This window comes from Vipera berus, assembly GCF_964194415.1.
Source record: "Vipera berus genome assembly, chromosome: 4".
In the NCBI taxonomy this organism is placed as follows: Eukaryota; Metazoa; Chordata; class Lepidosauria; order Squamata; family Viperidae; genus Vipera; species Vipera berus.
The window spans coordinates 4,064,928-4,085,876 of record NC_138206.1 but is presented as its reverse complement, the minus strand read 5'-3'; the positions used below and the strand labels follow the sequence as shown (position 1 = coordinate 4,085,876).

At 43.7% G+C, this 20,949-nt stretch overlaps 1 protein-coding gene across 1 annotated transcript in view; it reads left to right on the top strand.

Annotated features, from left to right (window-relative positions):
* CAPN5 (calpain 5) overlaps positions 1-5,355 on the top strand; it is an 82,741-nt gene extending 77,386 nt beyond the window's left edge. The window contains exons 12-13 of the mRNA XM_081327827.1: positions 154-290; positions 1,640-5,355. Coding sequence (XP_081183953.1) covers positions 154-290; positions 1,640-1,822 — 320 coding nt within the window. The 3' untranslated portion in view covers positions 1,823-5,355. The remainder of the gene's footprint in view (positions 1-153; positions 291-1,639) is intronic.
* Positions 5,356-20,949: the final 15,594 nt, after the last annotated feature.

Genomic DNA, 20,949 nt, shown 5'->3' with positions numbered 1-20,949 from the left:
CTTGGTCCAAGGACATACAGAGATATTTGGAGGATTTTGGAAACAAATCGAATTTTAAGGAAGGAAATTTAGAATCAAGAAGACAGGATAGACTTGCTTAAGGGGAACAGGAAATGTGGGCTGACAATTCCTTTTGTTTCCCTGGTGCCTCAGGAGTGGATCCCTATGTGATCATAAAGTGCGAAGGGGAGAAAGTCCAATCACCGGTCCTGAAGAACACTCTGACGCCGGAATTTGATGTAAAAGGCCTTTTCTACCGCAAGAAACCGGGGCAGCCGGTCATAATTCAGGTAAAGTTGAAAGAGTCACTTTGGCCAGCAAGAGGAGTGACATATAAATAATAAAATGAAATGAAATGAAATAATAAAATAAAATAATAAAATAAATAAAATAAAATAAAAAATAAAATAAAATAAAATAAAATAAAATAAAATAAAATAAAATAAAATAAAATAAAATAATAAAATAAAATAATGAAATGAAATGAAATGAAAAAAAATAAAAAAATAATGAAATGAAATGAAATGAAATGAAATGAAATAATAGTCCTAGGCTGCATTAACAGAGGGATAGAATCAAGGTCATGTGAAATGTTAATACTGATTTATACAGCCTTAGTAAGGCCACACTTGGAATATTGCATCCAATTTTGGTCACCATATTGTAAAAAAGATGTTGAGACTCTAGAAAGAGTGCAGATGAGAGCAATAAAGATGATTAGGGGACTGGAGGCTAAAACATATAAGGAACGGTTGCTGGAATTGAGTATGTCTAGTTCAGGGGTCAGCAACCTGAAACAGTGAAAGAGCCACTCGGAACCGGTTCCCTCACAAAAGGAAAAACTGGGAGCCGCAAAAAATGTGTGTGCATGCGCATACATGCACGCATACACAGAACAGGGTTTGACTGAAGGGTGGAGCCAAGGCGAGATATGCACCTACCCTGCATATTTGAATTGATTGGTTGAACTTTTTTAGTCCCACTTTTTTTTTTTGGACTGCACATGGCAGAGGACTGGGAGCCGCAGGAGACGGCTGAAAGAGCCACATGCGGCTCCGGAGCCGCGGGTTGCAGACCTGTGGACTAGTTTAATGAAGACTGACATGATTGCAGTGTGGGAACTGCCCCAAAGAGGAGGGGGTGGGTGGGGTGTCAAGCTATTCTCCAGAGCGCCTGAAGGCAGGACAAGAAGCAACGGATGGAAACTCATCAAGGAGAGAAGCAACCTGGAATTAAGGAGAAACTTCCTCAAAGTGAGGACAATTAACCAGTGGAACCACCTGCCTCCAGAAGTTCTGGGTGCTCCCATCACTGGAGGTTTTTAAGAAGAGACTGAGCAGCCACTTGTCTTTCCTATGTAATTGCACTTAATAAAGTTGGAAGGGACCTTGGAGGTCATCCAGCCCAACCCCCTGCTCAGGCAGGAAACCCTGCACCATTCCAGACAAATGGCTGTCCAAGTCTCTTTCTTAAAAACTTCCAGTGTTGGGAGCATTCACCGCTTCTTGGAGGCAGGTTGTTCCACGGGTGAATTTGAGCAGGGGGTTGGACTAGAAGACCTCCAAGGTCCCTTCCATCTCTGTTATTCTGGTTATTTCTTGCCTGAACTAACTTCCTTCCTCCCTCTCTCTCCATCCAGATCTGGAACCACAACCTGATCACAGATGAGTTTCTGGGTCAAGTTACTTTGGCTGGAGACCCCAACGAGCTTCACCCTTTGCACATTCTCCATCTCCAAGACAGGGGGAACAAACGGGTTTCGGAACTGCCCGGCATTCTTAAGGTGCAGGTGCTGAGTAGCAATGTTCTCACTAGCATCTGAGACAAGACGAGGTGGTGGCCTTTTTCTGCTCTGCACCGTCTTCCATTATTCCTTTACATACGTCTCTCTCTCTCTCTCTCTCTCTCTCTCTCTCTCTCTCTCTCTCTCTCTCTCTCTCTCTCTCTCTCTCTCTCTCTCTCTCTCTCTCTCTCTCTCTCTCTCTCTCTCTCTCTCTCTCTCTCTCTCTCTCTCTCTCTCTCTCTCTCTCTCTCTCTCTGTCTCTCTCTCTCTCTCTCTCTCTCTTTGTGTGCCTGTCAGTGTCTCCATACTGTGCATGCCTTCCCTTTGGAAATGAGACCAGCCTTTCTAAGTTCAGTCTGGGTTGTTTGACACAAAAGGTGCCTTTTTTTCAAGAAGCCACAATGCGGCGTTTCGTTTTGGTTAAGAAGAAAAAAAAGAGAGAGAGAGAGAGAGAGAGAGACTGGGACATCATCTGTCAGAAGGTCAGTTCATCCAGAAGAGACTTCCAAGCCAACACTCTGAGCCAAACACCGTGAGACTGGTTGTTTACACGGAAAGACACAACTCTTCTCCACGCGCAGGGGGGTGACCGGCCTGTGAGTCTCACCTCGGTGTTTGCCAAACGGTCACTTCTTAACCGATGCGCCGTGCCTGCCGTCGACATCTTGGGAGAACAAAGATTGGGAACGAGAGATGGACCACCGCCGCATCGGACATCATAGTGTGTGAGATTTGTGTTGCGCTGTTGCGCCTCTGCAGGGATCGCATAATATCTCAAGTTAGGCACGGAAGTCTCTCCGCAAGCTTCGTTTGTGTTTCGTTAACCATTCCAGTCCTTTAAACCTCTTCGGTCCTCCCTTTGATTTCAGCTGGATTTCAGCAAGAGTTTGATTTTAACGGGGATTGCTGTCGTGTTCCTGGGGTTTTTAAAAGACACTTTTTGGAAAATAAATCAGGAAGTTGAGTGTTTCAGAAGCCGAATCCCATCTCCAGAATCCTATAGAACAGTGTTTCTCAACCTCAGCAACTTTTAAGCCGTGTGGACTTCAACTCCCAGAATTCCCCAGCCAGCCAATTCTGGGAGTTGAAGTCAACACGGCTTATATTACTGATATGCCATAGATTTGTGATTCACCCACAACCAGTAGATCAGGGGTCTTCAAACTTGGCAAGTTGAAGACTTGTGGACTTCAATTCCCAGAATTCCCCAGCCAGCCAATTCTGGGAGTTGAAGTCAACACGGCTTATATTACTGATATGCCATAGATTTGTGATTCACCCACAACCAGTAGATCAGGGGTCTTCAAACTTGGCAAGTTGAAGACTTGTGGACTTCAATTCCCAGAATTCCTCAGCCAAAGACTTCAATTCTGGGAGTTGAAGTCCACAAGTCTTCAACTTCCCAAGTTTGAAGACCCCTGCAGTAGATCTTTCCAACTTGCCATAAGTTCTTGAAACAGAGCAGGGACAAACACCTCTAAATAACAGTATTGCAATAAGGAACAATTTTTCCAAATCAGCTGTCTTCCCCAAACATTGTGGTGGTGGTGGGGGGTGTTGCTGTTAAATTCACACCCCTATTTGTAAGTCTGTGGCTGCAGAATGGGAAAGTGAAACGACTGGACTCTCTGCCATTATTTTTAAGAGTATTTTTCCATAGAAATGTCTCGGGGGCCACAGAACACGTTTTGAGTGCCATTGAAGTGCCACTGGCTTCCTTGTTCGTTTGTTTCGTTTTTTTTAAATTATTCTTCCTGTAGAAATCTCCCGTGCAAAATAACCTGAGAGTTTTAAAAAGTTAGCTGGATTTCTGTCACGGAACAGGCTCTATCTGTAGCAGCGTTCGAGATGGAATGGGTCAACTCGTCCTGGCTGACTCGCCCCAGTCATTTTGCTGCGGCTGACTCGCACGGACAACTCGACAACTCGTTGTATAACTGTCAGACGCTGGAGAAATCAGGAAATTCAGGCAGTTCAAATGAGTGCAAAGATTTATTGCAAGCTTAAAGCTTGCAAGCTTTGCCCAGAGGGGAAGGGAAGGAGAGGCGCCCTTACGCACAAGCGCGAACAGGGCCACGAGCGTCCGCAGGTGACACAGCGACACTAGGGCGCGAGCAATGCGGCAACACTGGCAGTGGCGCTAAGGCCCGTGCGACATGTTGATGTAGCACCCATGCGACGCTCACAGCGACGCTTGCATGAGTGTGTGTGTGTGGGGGGTGTGATTGCATGCCCGCAGGCACTGGCCAGCCAGTCACTGTTTTCCACGCTGTTGTAACTTTGAGTGGTCACTAAACGGAACAGTGTTAAGTCGAGAACCACAATTTATCCATCAGGAAATACTTCTCGCCATTTTTTCTGCCCTCGTGTTTCTTTTTTCCAAAAATTGGATGGTTATTTAATCTTCTGTTTATTTCCGTCTTCTCAGATCTTAGCGTAAACCCATCCATCCCCTTTTAAAATTCCAAATTGTGGATCAAACCACGGGTACCCTCAATGGGAACGTTGCGTCCCTTTCACGGTGCGCTAGTGTTGCGCACCCTTTTATGACATTGGTTGAATGATTCTTTACAACCGTGTTCCTCAACCTGAGCAGCTTTAGGGTGTGTGGACCAACTCCCAGCATTCCCAGTTAGCATCCCGGCTGGGGAATGCTGGGAGTTAAAGTCCGTAGATGTCAGTTGTGGAATTACGGGAGTTAAAAAGTCCACACAACCTAAAAAGGCAGAAATTGAGAAACGCTGCTTTTCAATACATTGTTTTTGTATCTTTTTGTGTGTGTGTGGTTTGTCACGTTGTGTGTCTTTTTTAAATACATAACCTGCATTTTCTTCCTTGCATTTCTAATACCTTGAAGGAAAGATGACTTGGGAAGCTATTAACCTATGATTGTCCTTGAAATTATGATGTCAGGTAAAACTGAAGAGCTTTGATTTCTGATTTCGCTGGTTCTGTCAGCCATTTTATAAGTCAGGGGGTCATCAACCTCGGCCAGTTTAAGAGGTGTGGACTTCAACTCCCAGAATTCCTCAGCCAGGATGCCTGGCTGAGGAATTCTGGGAGTTGAAGTCCACAAGTCATAAAAGGGGGCCAAGTTTGAAGACCCCTGTTATAAGTTATGAAGTCTTTTGTCACTTGCACTTTATTCAATGGACGCTTCGTGAAATATATGAATGCAAATCTTGGGGAGAATCTCTTGATTATATGGGATTTTAAAAGCATTGAAATAAGCTGGCTGTATGAGATTTGTAATTAAAAGCCAAAACAGAACCAACTCTTGGATTGTTAATAATTGTTTAGTTTTGACTACCGTTTATGTATGACCTCCTTTTCAGGAATCTGTGCCTCATTTTTTTTTAAAAAAAAATAACCTATATTGAAAGCTGCGAAGAATGGGAATAAGAAAATAAATACGTTTGTATGAAAGATCGGGTAGAAATTGTAAAATTAAAAAAAAAAAGAGCAGGGCCCAGCCAAACAAAATCATAAATACACACCAGTTTTGGAGCCTTCTTGATTGGTGATTGAATTATAAATTCTTTTGAATTATATTTTTCAAAATAATGGGTGATTATTTTAACAGTATAACAGAGTAACAGTTTGAAGGGACCTTGGAGGTCTTCTAGTCCAACCCTGTGCTCAAGCAGGAAACACTTAACATTTCAGACAAATGGTTGTCCAATCTCTTCTGAAAAACTTCTAGTTTTTAAGCATTAGAGCATTCACCACTTCTGGAGGCAAGTTGTTCCACTGGTTAATTGTTCTAACAGTCAGGAAATTCCTCCTTAGTTCTAGGTTGCTTTCCATCCGTTGTTTCTTGTCCTGCCTTCAGGGGCTTTGGAGAATAGCTTGACCCCCAACTCTTCTTTGGGGCACCCCCTAAGATACTGGAAGACTGCTATCCTGTCCCCCCTCGTCCTTCTCTTCATTAAACTAGACGTACCCAATTCCAGCAACCGTTCCTGATATGTTTTAGCCTCCAGTCCCCTGATCATCTTCGTTGCTCTTCTCTGCCCTCTTTCTAGAGTCTCGACGTCTTTTTTACATCGTGGGGACCAAAACTGGATGCAGTAATCCAGATGGGGTCTTACCAAGGCACCTCTTGTGATTAACCAATTCAAAATATTTCAAACGTGAATTATTTGAGCCTTTGTGTGATGAGACAATTGATGAGACAATTCTTTTTGGCTAAGAATAAGATCGGTGTTTCCGACAGCCAAACTCCATTCTTTCCCCCTCCCCTCAAGAATGAGGATAGAGAAATCAGCAAGGGTTGTGTCGAAGCACATCTGGAGAACCCCAAGGAGAAGGAGGGTATATACGACAAAAAGCAGAAAGCTGGCTTCTGAAACAGCTGCATTTGCACAAAATTTCTCAAGTCAGAAAGTTGCCCAGGACGGTTGGGAAGGTCTTAACAATAAAGTAGTGGAGATGTATTCTGCACTGCTTTCATTAAGAATTAAAAATTGTGAGGTCAGTTTAAGAAACTCCTCTCTCCCTTAATATTAATTCCCAATTAATAATAATTTCCTGCTTGCAACCACTAGGGGGAGCTGACACCACTTCGGGCTTTGAGTTTGAAAAATTCTTCCTCCAATTCTATTCTTGCATAGGTGGTCCTTGACTTGCGACCGTAATTGAGCCCAAAATGACAAGTTGTTAAGCGAGTCACCGCATGGCTGCACCCGATTTTTTTCAACCTTCATTGCAACTGGTGAACTGATTTTCACCAATGGGTATTTTTTCCCTCCCCCCCAGAAAGCGGAAATCCAGAAATCAGCAAAAACTGCTGAAAATCGTGGTCATATAACTGGGGGATACTGCAAAGAGCCGTGAAGTTGATTGCCAAGTGCCCAAGATATAATCATGTGACTACAGGGGTAGTCATCAGTTGTTGTTATTTTTTTTGTAATATTTTATTATTTTTCTCATTTTACAATTGGATATTTAAAAAGCAACGGGATGGCTGGCTTAATCGATAGTTCAATAGTGTGCATAAATCTGTAGTATAAATCCCATAACATCAACTATTTCCTCTCTTTTTCCATTAATATCTGCTCTCTCATTTGGGCTAGTACAGGGTTAGGCAACCTTGGCTCTTTTATGACTCGTGGACTTCAACTCCCAGAATTCCTGAGCCACCATGCGGGAAGTATGGCCCCTTCATGACTCGCGGACTTCAACTCCCAGAATTCCTGAGCCAGCATGGGGGAACTATGGCCCCTTCATGACTCGTGGACTTCAACTCCCAGAATTCCTCAGCCAGCATGGAGGAACTATGGCCCTTTCATGACTCGTGGACTTCAACTCCCAGAATTCCTGAGCCAGCATGGGGGAACTATGGCCCCTTCATGACTCGTGGATTTCAACTCCCAGAATTCCTGAGCCAGCATGGGGGAACTATTGCCCCTTCATGACTCGTGGACTTCAACTCCCAGAATTCCTCAGCCAGCATGGAGGAACTATGGCCCTTTCATGACTTGTGGACTTCAGCTCCCAGAAATCCTCAGCCAGCAGGGGGAAACTTTGGCGCCTTCATGACTCGTGGACTTCAACTCCCAGAATTCCTGAGCCAGCTTGGGGGAACTATGGCACCTTCATGACTCGTGGACTTCAACTCCCAGAATTCCTGAGCCAGCATGGCTGAGCTTGGAAACTCTCCCTTTCCCCTCAGCACGGCTGGCCCAGGAATTCTGGGAGTTGAAGTCCACGAGTCATAAAAGAGCCAAGGTTGCCTCCCCCTGGGCTAGTACAATTCTTATTGTTATCAACTAAACAAAAACATCTTTGTTAGAGTTATCAATAATTTTTAGCTTAGACATATCTTAATTGCGTTTGCACTTAATCCTTGTATACAAACAATATCCTGTTATTGTTGGTTTTTTTCCGGGCTTTAATTTCCCATCAATATTCAAGGTAACGCTATTATTTATGATTTCCAAGTATTTTTCTGTTTAGGTGGCCAAAAGTTTCCCTTATCTCAACTTCTCCCTTCTCCCCCTTTTCATACCAAAGTCTGGTTACACATCTTATCTCTGATTATAATAAGTTGAGGACTATCTGTATGAGGACAAGAGAGGCAAAGTTACATGTAGCCTTTGCTTAACAAACATTCAAAGTTATGACGGATCCTCCCCAGGGCTACTTAGGACCCATTTTGTGGCCATCAGAACTACAAAAACGGGTCCCAAGTAGCCTTGGGCAAATTGGTCGTAACTTTGAATCGTTGTTAAGCAAGGACTACATGTAGCTTTGACTTATCTTGCCCTCATAGAGGTAATCCTCAACGTACGTCCACGGCTGATCCCAAAATTTTTGTAGCTAAGCAAGACAGTTTGTTAAGTGAGTTTTGCCCCATACCTGTAATGTGATGGATGCTCCATTGCTGGAGGTTTTCAAAAATACTGGATAATCATTTGACCAGGGTGATACATAAAGTTTCCTACCTTCAGCAGCGGGTTGGACTAGAGGACCTCTGAGGTCCCTTCCAGCCCTACCATTCTTTGTTCTATGATTCAATGTTCTAATACCTCTTCCTCCTATTTTCCCCGCAATAACAACCCTGTGAGGTAGGTTGGTCTGAGAGAGAGGAACTGACCAAAAGGCACCCAGCTGGCTTTCATGCCTAAGGCAGGACTAGAACTTCGGGTCACCTGGTGATCAGCTCAAAATTACCCAGCTGGCTTTCATGCCTAAGGCAGGACTAGAACTCCCTGTCGCCTGGTGATCGGCTCAAACTCACCCAGCTGGCTTTCATGCCTAAGGCACGACTAGAACTCCCGGTCGCCTGGTGATCGGCTCAAAGTCACCCAGCTGGCTTTCATGCCTAAGGCAGGACTAGAACTCCCTGTCGCCTGGTGATTGGTCCAAAGTCACCCAGCTAATTTTCATGGCTAAGGCAGGACTAGAATTCACCATCTCCTGGTGATTGGCCCAAAGTCACCCAGCTGACTTTCACGGCTAAGGCAGCACTGCAATTCACCGTCTCCTGGTGATTGGCCCAAAGTCACCCAGTTAATTTTCACAGCTAAGGCAGGACTAGAACTCACCGTCTCCTGGTGATCGGCTCAAAGTCACCCAGCTAAGGCAGCACTAGACACTCACCGTCTCCTGGTGATCGGCCTAAAGTCACCCAGCTGGCTTTCATGGCTGGTGTGTGTGTGTGTGTGTGTGTTTGTGTGTGACTTGAACTCCCGGCCTCCCTCCCGTTTTCTATCTCGATGCCTTACCTACTGGACCAAACAGGCTCCTTCCGCAAAGCTGGCATCTGCTGCCTTTCTGGCTTGTTCTCCGCGGGCGCCCTGAACTCCTCCTCCTCCTCCGAGCAGGATCAGCCTGGCATGAATGGAAGGCTATTGAAGCGAAACAGGTACGGAATGCCAACGGGGAGCGGAAGGCTGGAGGAAAGGAGATGGGTGCCTTCCTTTCCCCTCCGGGCCACGGCTGTTATCCTTTGCTTGGATCCCGCCCTGGCTGATTCCTGAGCCTGCTTTGAAAGGATCCCCCAAAAAGGATCCCCCATTCGAGTAAAAAAAAGGAAGATTGCATCTGTCACTAAGGTAAGGAGGTGGCAGAGGCGGGCAGTTTCAGCTGCTGGGGAGGTTTCATTTTAATTCCTGTACATTGGCTCAAAAGCCTTTGGGTTTTGTCACTTCCGAACAGCTTTCGCCGCTTCCTTGAGCCCGGTTGGATATTTGAAGTTATTTTTGACTTACTTAGCTGGGGGGTGGGGGTGGGTGGGGGCTCCACTGAAAAAGATAATTTTCAAAAGAAAAATAACTTTATTTCAACCCCGGGGGGTGCCTTGCGCACGACCTATTCAGAGGTCTTTAAAGTAAGAGCTCCTTCCCATGAGCACCTGTTACCATTAATCTCCATTAATGGCATCCAGATAGATGAATCTGGTGATTTTTTTTTTCTTACCAGGTGGCTGGGCCCCTGAATTTTCAGATTATTTTTTTCCCCTCCTTGAATGTGCAAAGCTTTTAGGAATGTGCAGAGTTAAGGCATGTGCTTTGTTTTCAAAGGATGCCAGCATCTTTTGTGGCAGGCATCAACAAGGTCTAGAGACGCTTAGAAGCAATAAAGGTGAATCTGTTTTTTGAGTGAGGGTCTGTGATGTGCAGAATTTCCTTCTTTCTTTCTTTTTCTCTTTCTTTCTTTCTTTCTTTCTTTCTTTCTTTCTTTCTTTCTTTCTTTCTTTCTTTCTTTCTTTCTTTCTTTCTTTCTTTCTTTCTTTCTTTCTTTCTTTCTTTCTTTCTTTCTTTCTTTCTTTCTTTCTTTCTTTCTTTTCTTTCACCACCCATCTCAGTAAATGACTCTAGCCAAGTATTTATTATATAAAAAATACTTAACTAGTTAATGGACTAAGAAGTGATGCTTTCAGGCTGCAGAAAACTCAGTTTCCACTTGCAATGATTTGACTGCTGTCATACTAAGCCATCATTTGCTAATAATAAGCCAGAATTCACTGCTAACTTAGTAATATGCTAAGCCCCAAGACCTGGCTTCTAAATCACGACGTCTGAGTTTGCCTAAAACGTTAAGCCCCAAACTTCAAATAGATTATGGAAATCTTTGTGGAAATCTAACCCAGTGAATAAGGTGTAAAAGCAGATATTCGGATGTTTGGGTATATCGCATGATTGGACAATGGTTAGTGCTCAATTTTGTGGGTCTACATTGAACCATGGAGAAAACATTCTGGTAGATTTCCACAAGAAGCTAAAGACATGTTTACAGGTAGTCCTCACGACCACAATTTAATAATAATAATAATAATAATAATAATAATAATAATAATAATAATAATAATAATAATAATAATAATAATAATAATAATAATAATAATAATAATAATAATAATAAGAAGAAGAAGAAGAAGAAGAAGAAGAAGAAGAAGAAGAAGAAGAAGAAGAAGAAGAAGAAGAAGAAGAAGAAGAAGAAGAAGAAGAAGAAGTTGGAAGGGATCTTGGAGGTCATCTAGTCCAACCCCTCCCTGCTCTGGCAGGAAACCCTAGCCTATACCATTTCAGACAAGTGGTTGTCCAGTCTCTTCTTAAAAACTTCCAGTGTTGGAGGATTCACAACTTCTGGAGGCAGGTTGTTCCACTGGTTAACTGAGCCCAAAATTTCGGTTGTTAAGTAAGGCAGTCGTTAAGCAAATGTTGCCCCATGTTACGACCTTTCTTGCTAACAGGGCAACCCAACTGATAAGTGAATCGGCCTTCCCCATGGACTTTGCTTGTCAGAAGGTCGCAAAAGGGGACCACGTGACCCCGGGAACACGGCAAACTGCCATAAGCACCAGTCAGTTGCCCAGCCTCTGAATTTTGATCACGTGACCCTGGGGATGCTGCAACGGTCGTAAGTGTGAAAAACGGTCACAAGTCCCTTTTTTTTCAGTGCCATTGTAACTTTGGTCACTGAATGAACTGTTGTAAGTCAAGGACTACTTGTCATAAGTGAAGATTCCTTTGTCGTGCACTCACAATTATTTCTGCTAGGATAGGAGTGAACACTGAGGCTATGGCGGTCCAGCCCTCGATGGGTGCATTCATCCAAATTACAGCATCCCAGACGGTGTGACACTTGCAGATGATTTTAGACGAAGTACAGGGTAGCTGGATAATTGTTTGGATGAGTTTTGCCCCACTTTACGACCTTTCTTACTAACACAGCAACAGCGTTGGGAAGTGAGAACTCAGCTCTTGTTTCCTGGTATGGAATAGGCCATCTTGACAAGCTATAATATGGTGTGATAGCCGGAGACCATGTTTATTAACCGTTTTCTCTGAAGCCAAGTAGGTTTTTGATTTGGCCTGGCTGGCAGAAGTTAGATCAGGTTAAGAGACCGATGGTCTGAAAATTGTGCCCTCTGGGTGTGTTGTGTGTCATCTTGCATAAAGGTATAATATAAGCTGGGGGTTTTGTAAACTGAAATCAGGTGTGTTTTGAGAAAATGTGAGTTATAATGCAAAGTTGCATTCTACAGAGCGAGATGTCTCAATCTTGACAACTTTAAAATGTGTGGACTTCAATTCCCAGCATATTTTAAGATAGGTAGACTTCAACTCCCAGAATTCCCCAGCCAGCCTGCTTTAAAAGGTGTGGACTTCAACTCCCAGAATTCCCCAGCCACCATATTTTAAGATATGTGAACTTCAACTCCCAGAATTCCCTGGCCAGCCTGCTTTAAGTTGTGCAAACTTCAACTCCCAGAATTCCTCAGCCAGCATGCTTTAAGAGGTGTGGACTTCAGTTCCCAGAATTCCCCAGCCAGCAAATTTTTAGATATGTAAACTTCAATTCCCAGAATTGTTCAGCCAGCATATTTTAAGATATGTGGACTTCAATTCCCAGAATTCTTCAGCCAGCATATTTTAAGATATGTAGACTTCAACTCCCAGAATTCCCCAGCCAGCATGCTTTAAGAGGTGTGGACTTCAGTTCCCAGAATTCCCCCGCCAGCATATTTTTAGATATGTAGACTTCAATTCCCAGAATTCTTCAGCCAGCATATTTTAAGATATGTGGACTTCAATTCCCAGAATTCTTCAGCCAGCATATTTTAAGATATGTGGACTTCAACTCCCAGAATTCCCTAGCCAGCATATTTTAAGATGTGACCGTCAGTTCCCAGAATTTTTCTGCTAACATGCTTTAAGTTGTGCAGACTTCAGTTCCCAGAATTCCCCCGCCAGCAATGGATCTTAAAAGTTGTCAAGGCTAAAAAATTCTGCTAGAGAGGCTACCTAAAATCACAGAATATGGAAGGGATCTCGGAGATCATATAGTCCAACTGTTTAATCAGTAGAGAAATCTACTGCAAAAGTTCCTGGGAGATCATCCACCCTTCATGTAAGTCTCAGTTAAATGTTATTTTGTCCGCAGAACACCTAGATTCATACAAACCCTTTGATGTGTTAAGGTGACAACCGAGTGCCTGATTCACATAAATAAATGAAGGTTAGTTTGGTGTTGGTTTAATGTTTGTGATTGTTTCAGACAGTGCTTTTTTTTGTAAAAGAAAAAGGTGCTGAAACTCACACATGTCATACAACCCACCTTGCCTATCCTACAAGGTTCCATCCAAAAAAGGTGCCGGAACTCCGTTCTGAGCGTTTTATGACAAAAAAAGCCCTGGTTTCAGAAGAAATAGATATGGAAAGAAAGGCAAAAAAGTCATTTATGCTTCTTATGTCCCACTCTGTCTAACTGCCTCTCTACAGTCCTGCCCGGCTTCATAATCATCTATAACAGGGGTCTTCAAACTTGGCCCTTTTATGACTTGTGAACTTCAACTCCCAGAATTCCTGAGCCAGCATGGGGGAACTATGGCCCCTTCGTGACTCGTGGACTTCAACTCCCAGAATTCCTGAGCCAGCATGGGGGAACCATGGCCCTTTCGTGACTTGTGGACTTCAACTCCCAGAATTCCTCAGCCAGCATGGGAGTACTATGGCCCCTTCATGACTCGTGGACTTCAACTCCCAGAATTCCTCAGCCAGCATGGGGGGAACTATGGCCCTTTCATGACTCGTGGACTTCAACTCCCAGAATTCCTCAGCCAGCATGGGGGAACTATGGCCCTTTCATGACTCGTGGACTTCAACTCCCAGAATTCCTCAGCCAGCATGGGGGGAACTATGGCCCTTTCATGACTCGTGGACTTCAACTCCCAGAATTCCTCAGCCAGCATGGGGGGAGCTATGGCCCCTTCGTGACTCGTGGACTTCAACTCCCAGAATTCCTGAGCGAGCATGGCTCAGCTTGGAAACCTCTCCCTTTCCCCTCAGCATGGCTGGCTAAGGAATTCTGGGAGTTGAAGTCCACAAGTCGTAAAAAGGCCAAGTTTGAAGACCCCTGGGCTATGTGAAACCACGACATCCTTATTCACCTTTACTTTGCTTTACAGACCTGCAAAGGTCGTAAACACGGGTCACGTAGTCCATTGTCATCACCTTTGTAACTGGAGGGTCAGTGCATATGGCAGTCGCTAAACGAGGACTAATTGTAAGCCAGTTCAGAGATGCAACAATCCTATACAAGCTTGTCATTGTCCCTAGCTTTAACCTTCCCTTTATTCCTTCCACTTGCCGTCTATATTTTACTGAAATTTAGGAATCTTAACATACACTCAATTTGCCAGCAAATTTGGAAAACTCAACAGTGGCCACAGGACTGGAAAAGATCAGTTTACATTCCAATTCCAAAGAAAGGCAGTGCCAAAGAATGTTCAAACTATCGCACCATTGCACTCATTTCTCATGCTAGTAAAGTTATGCTTAAAATTCTACAAGCTAGACTCCAGCAGTATGTGGATCGAGAACTACCAGAAGTACAGGCAGGATTTCGAAGAGGCAGAGGAACTAGAGATCAAATTGCTAACATACGCTGGATCATGGAGAAAGCTAGAGAGTTCCAGAAAAACATCTACTTCTGCTTCATTGACTATGCTAAAGCCTTTGATTGTGTGGATCATAACAAACTGTGGCAAGTCCTTAAAGAGATGGGCATACCAGACCATCTTATTTGTCTCTTGAGAAATCTATATGTGGGCCAAGAAGCAACAGTGAGAACTGGACACGGAACCACTGATTGGTTCAAAATTGGGAAAGGAGTCCGGCAAGGCTGTATACTGTCGCCTTGCCTATTTAACTTATATGCAGAGCACATCATGAGAAAGGCAGGGCTAGATGAATCAAAAGTTGGAATTAAGATTGCCGGAAGAAACATCAACAACCTAAGATATGCAGATGATACCACTCTAATGGCAGAAAGTGAAGAGGAACTAAAGAGCCTCTTGTTGCGAGTGAAGAAGGAGAGTGCAAAACTTGGGTTGAAACTAAACATTAAGAAAACCAAGATCATGGCATCTGGCCCTCTCAATTCCTGGCAAATAGATGGGGAAGAAATGGAGGTAGTGACAGATTTTATTTTCCTGGGTTCCAAGATCACTGCAGATGGGGACTGTAGCCAAGAAATTAAAAGACGCTTGCTCCTGGGGAGGAAAGCCATGGCAAATCTAGACAGCACACTAAAAAGCAGAGACATCACCCTGTCAACAAAAGTGCGTATAGTCAAGGCTATGGTCTTCCCAGTTGCAATGTATGGCAGTGAAAGCTGGACCATAAGAAAGGCTGAGCGCCAAAGAATTGAGGCCTTTGAACTCTGGTGCTGGAGAAGACTCCTGCGAGTCCCTTGGACTGCAAGGCGATCAAACCGGTCAGTCCTAGAGGAGATCAACCCTGACTGCTCTTTAGAAGGCCAGATCCTGAAGCTAAAACTCAAATCCTTTGGCCACCTAATGAGGAGGAAGGACTCACTGGAGAAGAGCCTCATGCTGGGAAAGGTTGAGGGCAATAGAAGAAGGGGACGACAGAGAATGAGGTGGCTGGATGGAGTCCCTGAAGCAGTAGGCGTGAGCTTAAATGGACTCCAGAAGATGGTAGAGGACAGGAAGGCCTGGAGGAACATTGTCCATAGGGTCGCGATGGGTCGGACACGACTTCGCAACTAACAACAACAACATACAAATACTTATTAAACTTATGATCACGTTTAGCAGCAATTCAAACTTACAACCACCCTGAAAAAAGGGACTTACAACCGTTTTTCACCCTTATGACCATTACAGCATCCTCATGATCACGTGATCAAAATTCAAAAGCTTGGGCAACTGACTCGTATTTACGACGGTCGCAGCGTGCGTGATCCCCTTTTGTGACCTTCGGACTGGGGGAAAGTCCGGATTCACTTAACGACCGGGTCGCTAACTTAACTGTAGTAGTTCCCTTAATGGTGGCGAGAGAGGCCGTAAAACGGGGCAAAACTCACTGAACCACAGTCTTGCTTAGCGACGGCTCAACGGTAGTCGTAAGTTGAGGACTACCTGTATCCCTTTTGTGAGGAATGCTTTTTGAAATAACCTTTTAACAAGCGATGCCTCTTTTGTCTTCCTTTGCCTGGTGAGAATCAGCACGGGACATAACTGAACAACAGTCTTGCTTAGCGACGGCTCAACGGTAGTCGTAAGTTGAGGACTACCTGTATCCCTTTTGTGAGGAATGCTTTTTGAAATAACCTTTTAACAAGCGATGCCTCTTTTGTCTTCCTTTGCCTGGTGAGAATCAGCACGGGACATAACTGAACAACAGTCTTGCTTAGCGACGGCTCAACGGTAGTCGTAAGTTGAGGACTACCTGTATCCCTTTTGTGAGGAATGCTTTTTGAAATAACCTTTTAACAAGCGATGCCTCTTTTGTCTTCCTTTGCCTGGTGAGAATCAGCACGGGACATAACTGAACAACAGTCTTGCTTAGCGACGGCTCAACGGTAGTCGTAAGTTGAGGACTACCTGTATCCCTTTTGTGAGGAATGCTTTTTGAAATAACCTTTTAACAAGCGATGCCTCTTTGGTCTTCCTTTGCCTGGTGAGAATCAGCACAGGACATAACTGCGTCTCCTGTCAATTGTTTGATTCTTCCCGACAAACCGGCTTGCGACAAGGAGTTCCAAAGTCCATCGGTTCAGTCTGAGGCGGAGGAGGATACACCGTTTTTGACCTGTCCTGCCTTGGCTGCCCGTCTGGCCTTTTTCCCTTTTATATTTTATAGCTTGTGATCTCGCAGTGGCCACGTTGCCATGGAAAGGATTAGTCTGGCATGAACGAACCCGCCCGTTTATTAAGTCCTCTTAGCAGCCAGAAGTGGTTTCAGAGGACTGCAAAGAAAAGGGAAAGAATGTGAACGCAAACCGAGGCCGGCAGCGAATTCCTTCTTCGGCCACCCTCAGGGTGAATTCACAGGTTCAAAGAAGACTCCGAGCAATCCGGACGACGCGAATTCTTAAGCTCCCTGAATAAGGTAGAAAAACGGAAGCCTCTTTTGCAGAAAAAGAAAAACAGAATTTAGGCCCAAATCGCCCAGTGGGCTTTCATGTCGAAGGTGGGACTAGAACTCTTTGTCTCCTGGTCATTGTCTTCCAGAGTCAGTCAGCCAGCTTTCCGGCCTTAAAGCAACAGATTTTTAGGGATTTGGCCCAAAGTCACCCAGATGCTTTTTGTGCCTAATTTGGGACTAGAAGTCACCGTCTCCTGGTGATTGGCCCAAAGTCACCCAGCTGGCTTTCATGCCTAAGGCGGGACTAGAACTCACCGTCTTCTGGTGATTGGCCCAAAGTCACCCAGCTGGCTTTCATGCATAAGGCGGGACTAGAACTTACCGTCTCCTGGTGATTGGCCCAAAGTCACCCAGTCAACTTTCATGCCTAAGGCGGAACTAGAACTCACCACCTCCTGGTGATTGGCCCAAAGTCACCCAGTCAACTCTCATGCCTAAGGCGGGACTAGAACTCACCACCTCCTGGTGATTGGCCCAAAGTCACCCAGTCAACTGTCATGCCTAAGGCGGGATTAGAACTCACTGTCTCGTGGTGATTGGCCCAAAGTCACCCAGTTAACTTTCATGCCTAAGGTGGGACTGGAACTCATAGTCTCCTGGTGATTGGTCCAAAGTCGCCCAGCCATCTTTCGTGCCTAAGGCAGGACTCGAACTCAAGGTCTCCCACTTTTTAATCTGATGCCACAACCACTAGATCAGACTGGCTGTTTTTGAGACGGCACCGCCCTGGCATATCATAGCTTTTGCGGAAATACAGCCATCCATTAATGCAACTAAGCACAGCTACTGGCAGTCCTTGCCTTACGGACGTAATGGAGCCTGCCCTTCATGGTCATATATTGTGACAGTCGTAAAGACAATACAACGGGTGTTATTAACTGAAAAACTGCAGTGGGTCACTTAATCAAGAAAGGTCGCAAGGTGGGGCAAAAGCCACTTAATGACTGTCTCGCTTAGCGGTGGAGATTTGGGGCTCAGTGGCAGTAAATTGAGGGCTGTCTGTGTGTTCTTGAAGCCCTGGTTTCACTGAGCAAGGAGGTCCAGGTTCGAGTCCCCATCTCGGCCACAAAACCCCAAACACTCCATCCCCACAACCGGAGTCACAGGGTTGTGAGGATAAACCGAGAGAGGACAGACCCTTGGAGCTGATTAGATAAGATGCAGCCCAAATAATTCTCTAAATTCTGTTGCTGTCGGGCCCAGATCTTGCATCCACCCTTTACAGGTAGTCCTATAGGTTCTCCTGCTTGAGCCAGGGGGCTGGACTAGAAGACCTCCAAGGTCCCTTCCAGCTCTGTTCTGTTCTATTCTGTTCTGTTCTGTTCTGTATTTCTGTTCTAATTCTATTCTATCCTATTCTATTTTCTATTCTATTCTGTTCTGTTCTATTCTATTCTATTCTATTCTATTCTATTCTATTCTATTCTATTCTATTCTATTCTATTCTATTCTATTCTATTCTATTCTATTCTATTCTTATTTCTACTCTATTCTATTCTGTATTTTTATTCTATTCTATTCCATTCCATTCCATTCCATTCCATATTTTCTATTCTATTCTCTATTCTATTCTATTCTATTCTATTCTATTCTATTCTATTCTATTCTATTCTATTCTATTCTATTCTATTCTATTCTATTCTATTCTATTCTATTCTATTCTATTCTATTCTATTCTATTCTATTCTATTCTCTATTTTCTTTTCTATTCTATTGAGTTAAGCAGCTCTGCTTTTTCTCTATTGCCTGTTACTTCCCTGCCATCTTCTCTCTTTAGTGCTGGGGTTCCCAACCAGGTGTGAAAACTTGGGTTTTCAAAATTATAGCGTCTATGCATAATTTGTTGCCGTTATTTCGAACTTTCGTAAGGGCTGCAAGAATATATCAGAAGGCTTCTAGGGCTGCAGGGTATAAAAAAGTTTTGGAACCCCTGCTTTAGTGGGCCGACCGTTTTCTTGACTTTTTTCTTGTTATTTATGTGTTGAAAGAAACTTTTATTATTATTATTTTTGACTTTTGTTGCAAGACTTTGTTCATTCCTTCATTCTCTGTTTATACCCATATAGGTCATCCTCGATTTACAACCACGATTGAGCCCAAAGTTTCCGTCGCTAAGTGAGACAGTTGTCAACTGAGTTTTGCCTCGTTTTGCGACCTCTCTTGCCCCGGCTGTTAAGTGAACCACTGCAGTTCTTCAGTTAGTCACCACGGTTCTTTTTAGCGACTCAGGCCTGCCCCAGTGATTTTGCTTGTCAGAAGGGGGCCCCAAATGATCACGTGACCCCTGGGACACTGCAACTGTCGCAGGTACATGCCAGTTGCCGAGCCTTCAGGTTTGGGTCACGTGACCGTGCGGAGGCCGCCACGCTGGTAAGTGTGCAAAACGGTCCTCAGTCGCTTTTTTCAGCACCGTCGTAACTGCATATGGTCACTATATGAAGTGTTGTGAGACAAGGAACACCTGTATCGTGTGACTGGCAGCAAAGTGGGAAGGGCCCTGGGTGGCCCACACCTGTCTTGCCCCAAAGGCCTCCCCTAAGTGAAATGATACCTGTGCAAAGTGCAGAATTAACCGTCCTTGGTTCGCATGCAGACATGTAGCCAGGGAGACCTTTGCAAAACCTCGATCGGATTTCAAAGACTGGGCAATTATCTCCGGCCCATTGTTGGGAGGCATAAATTCGGCAGGAAGGTTTCTGGTGCCTCCATTTGCCAGAGCAGCCTGATCAGCAGGCCCATTAAACATTAATTCTGGGTTTGCGCGAGGCGAGGCGGCAGCTGGCCCCGAAAGCAGACGAGGCTGTAAACCCGAAGGAGGAGAAATGAAAAGGGAATCGAAGAAATACATTCATTGAGATGAATGAAGGAATGAGTAAATGAAATGAGCTTTGAGCTGACTTCTGCTCAGGGTGGCGGCACCGGGAGGTCCCTGAGGGCTTTATTTATTTAGTTTTGGCAATCTTCCTTTTGCTAAAAAGTGCTTCTTTCGAGAAGGTAGCATTTTTCCCAGTCTAGGGTTTTCTCCTGTGGTTTCTGTGTGGTCTCCCATCCAAACTCTAATTAAATTCAGCCCTGCTGTGCTCTTTGAGATCGATTTTCCCCTGAAGCCTTGCTGGGTTGCCTCACTGTGACTACATTTGGGTGGTAATGGTGATGTACACCAAGGGTGTGTGTGTGTGTGTGTGTGTGTGTGTGTGTGTACACCTACATATGCATACACATACATACCCATACACATATATACAGGTAATCCGGGACTTGCAACAGATAGAATAGAATAGAATAGAATAGAATAGAATAGAATAGAATAGAATAGAATAGAATAGAATAGAATAGAATAGAATAGAATAGAATAGAATAGGTAATGAATAGAATAGAATAGAATAGAATAGAATAGAATAGAATATAGAATATAGAACATAGAATATATAATAGAATAGAATAGAATAGAATAGAATAGAATAGAATAGAATAGAATAGAATAGAATAGAATAGAATAGAATAGAATAGGTAATGAATAGAATAGAATATAGAATATAGAACATAGAATATAGAATAGAATAGAATAGAATAGAATAGAATAGAATACGTAATGAATAGAATAGAGTAGAATATAGAATATAGAACATAGAATATATAATAGAATAGAATAGAATACGTAATGAATAGAATAGAGTAGAATATAGAACATAGAATATATAATATATAATAGAATAGAATAGGTAATGAATAGAATATAGAACATAGAACATAGAACATAGAATAGAGTAGAGTAGAATAGAATAGAATAGAATAGAATAGAATAGAATAGAATAGAATAGAATAGAATAGAATAGAGTAGAATATAGAAATGAAATGGATATTAGAATAGAATAGACTAACCACCATTTTTCACACGTATGACCGCTGCAGCATCCCCACAGTCACATGATCAAAATTAAGGTGCTTGACAACTGATTCATATTTATGACGGTTGGCAGTTTCCCGGGGTCATGCAATCTCCTCTTGTGACCTTCTGATAAGCAAAGTCAATGGGGGAAGCCAGATTCACTTAACAACCGGGTTACTAACTTATCAACTGCAGTGATTCACTTAACAGCTGTGGTAAGAAATGTCATAAAACGGGGCAAAACCCACGTAACAAAGGTCTCACTTAACAACATAAATTTTGGGCTCAGTTGTGGTCGTAAGTCGAGGACTACCTGTATAACATGTACAGATTGTCCTTGACTTAAGAACCATTTGTTTAGTGATCATTCCCAG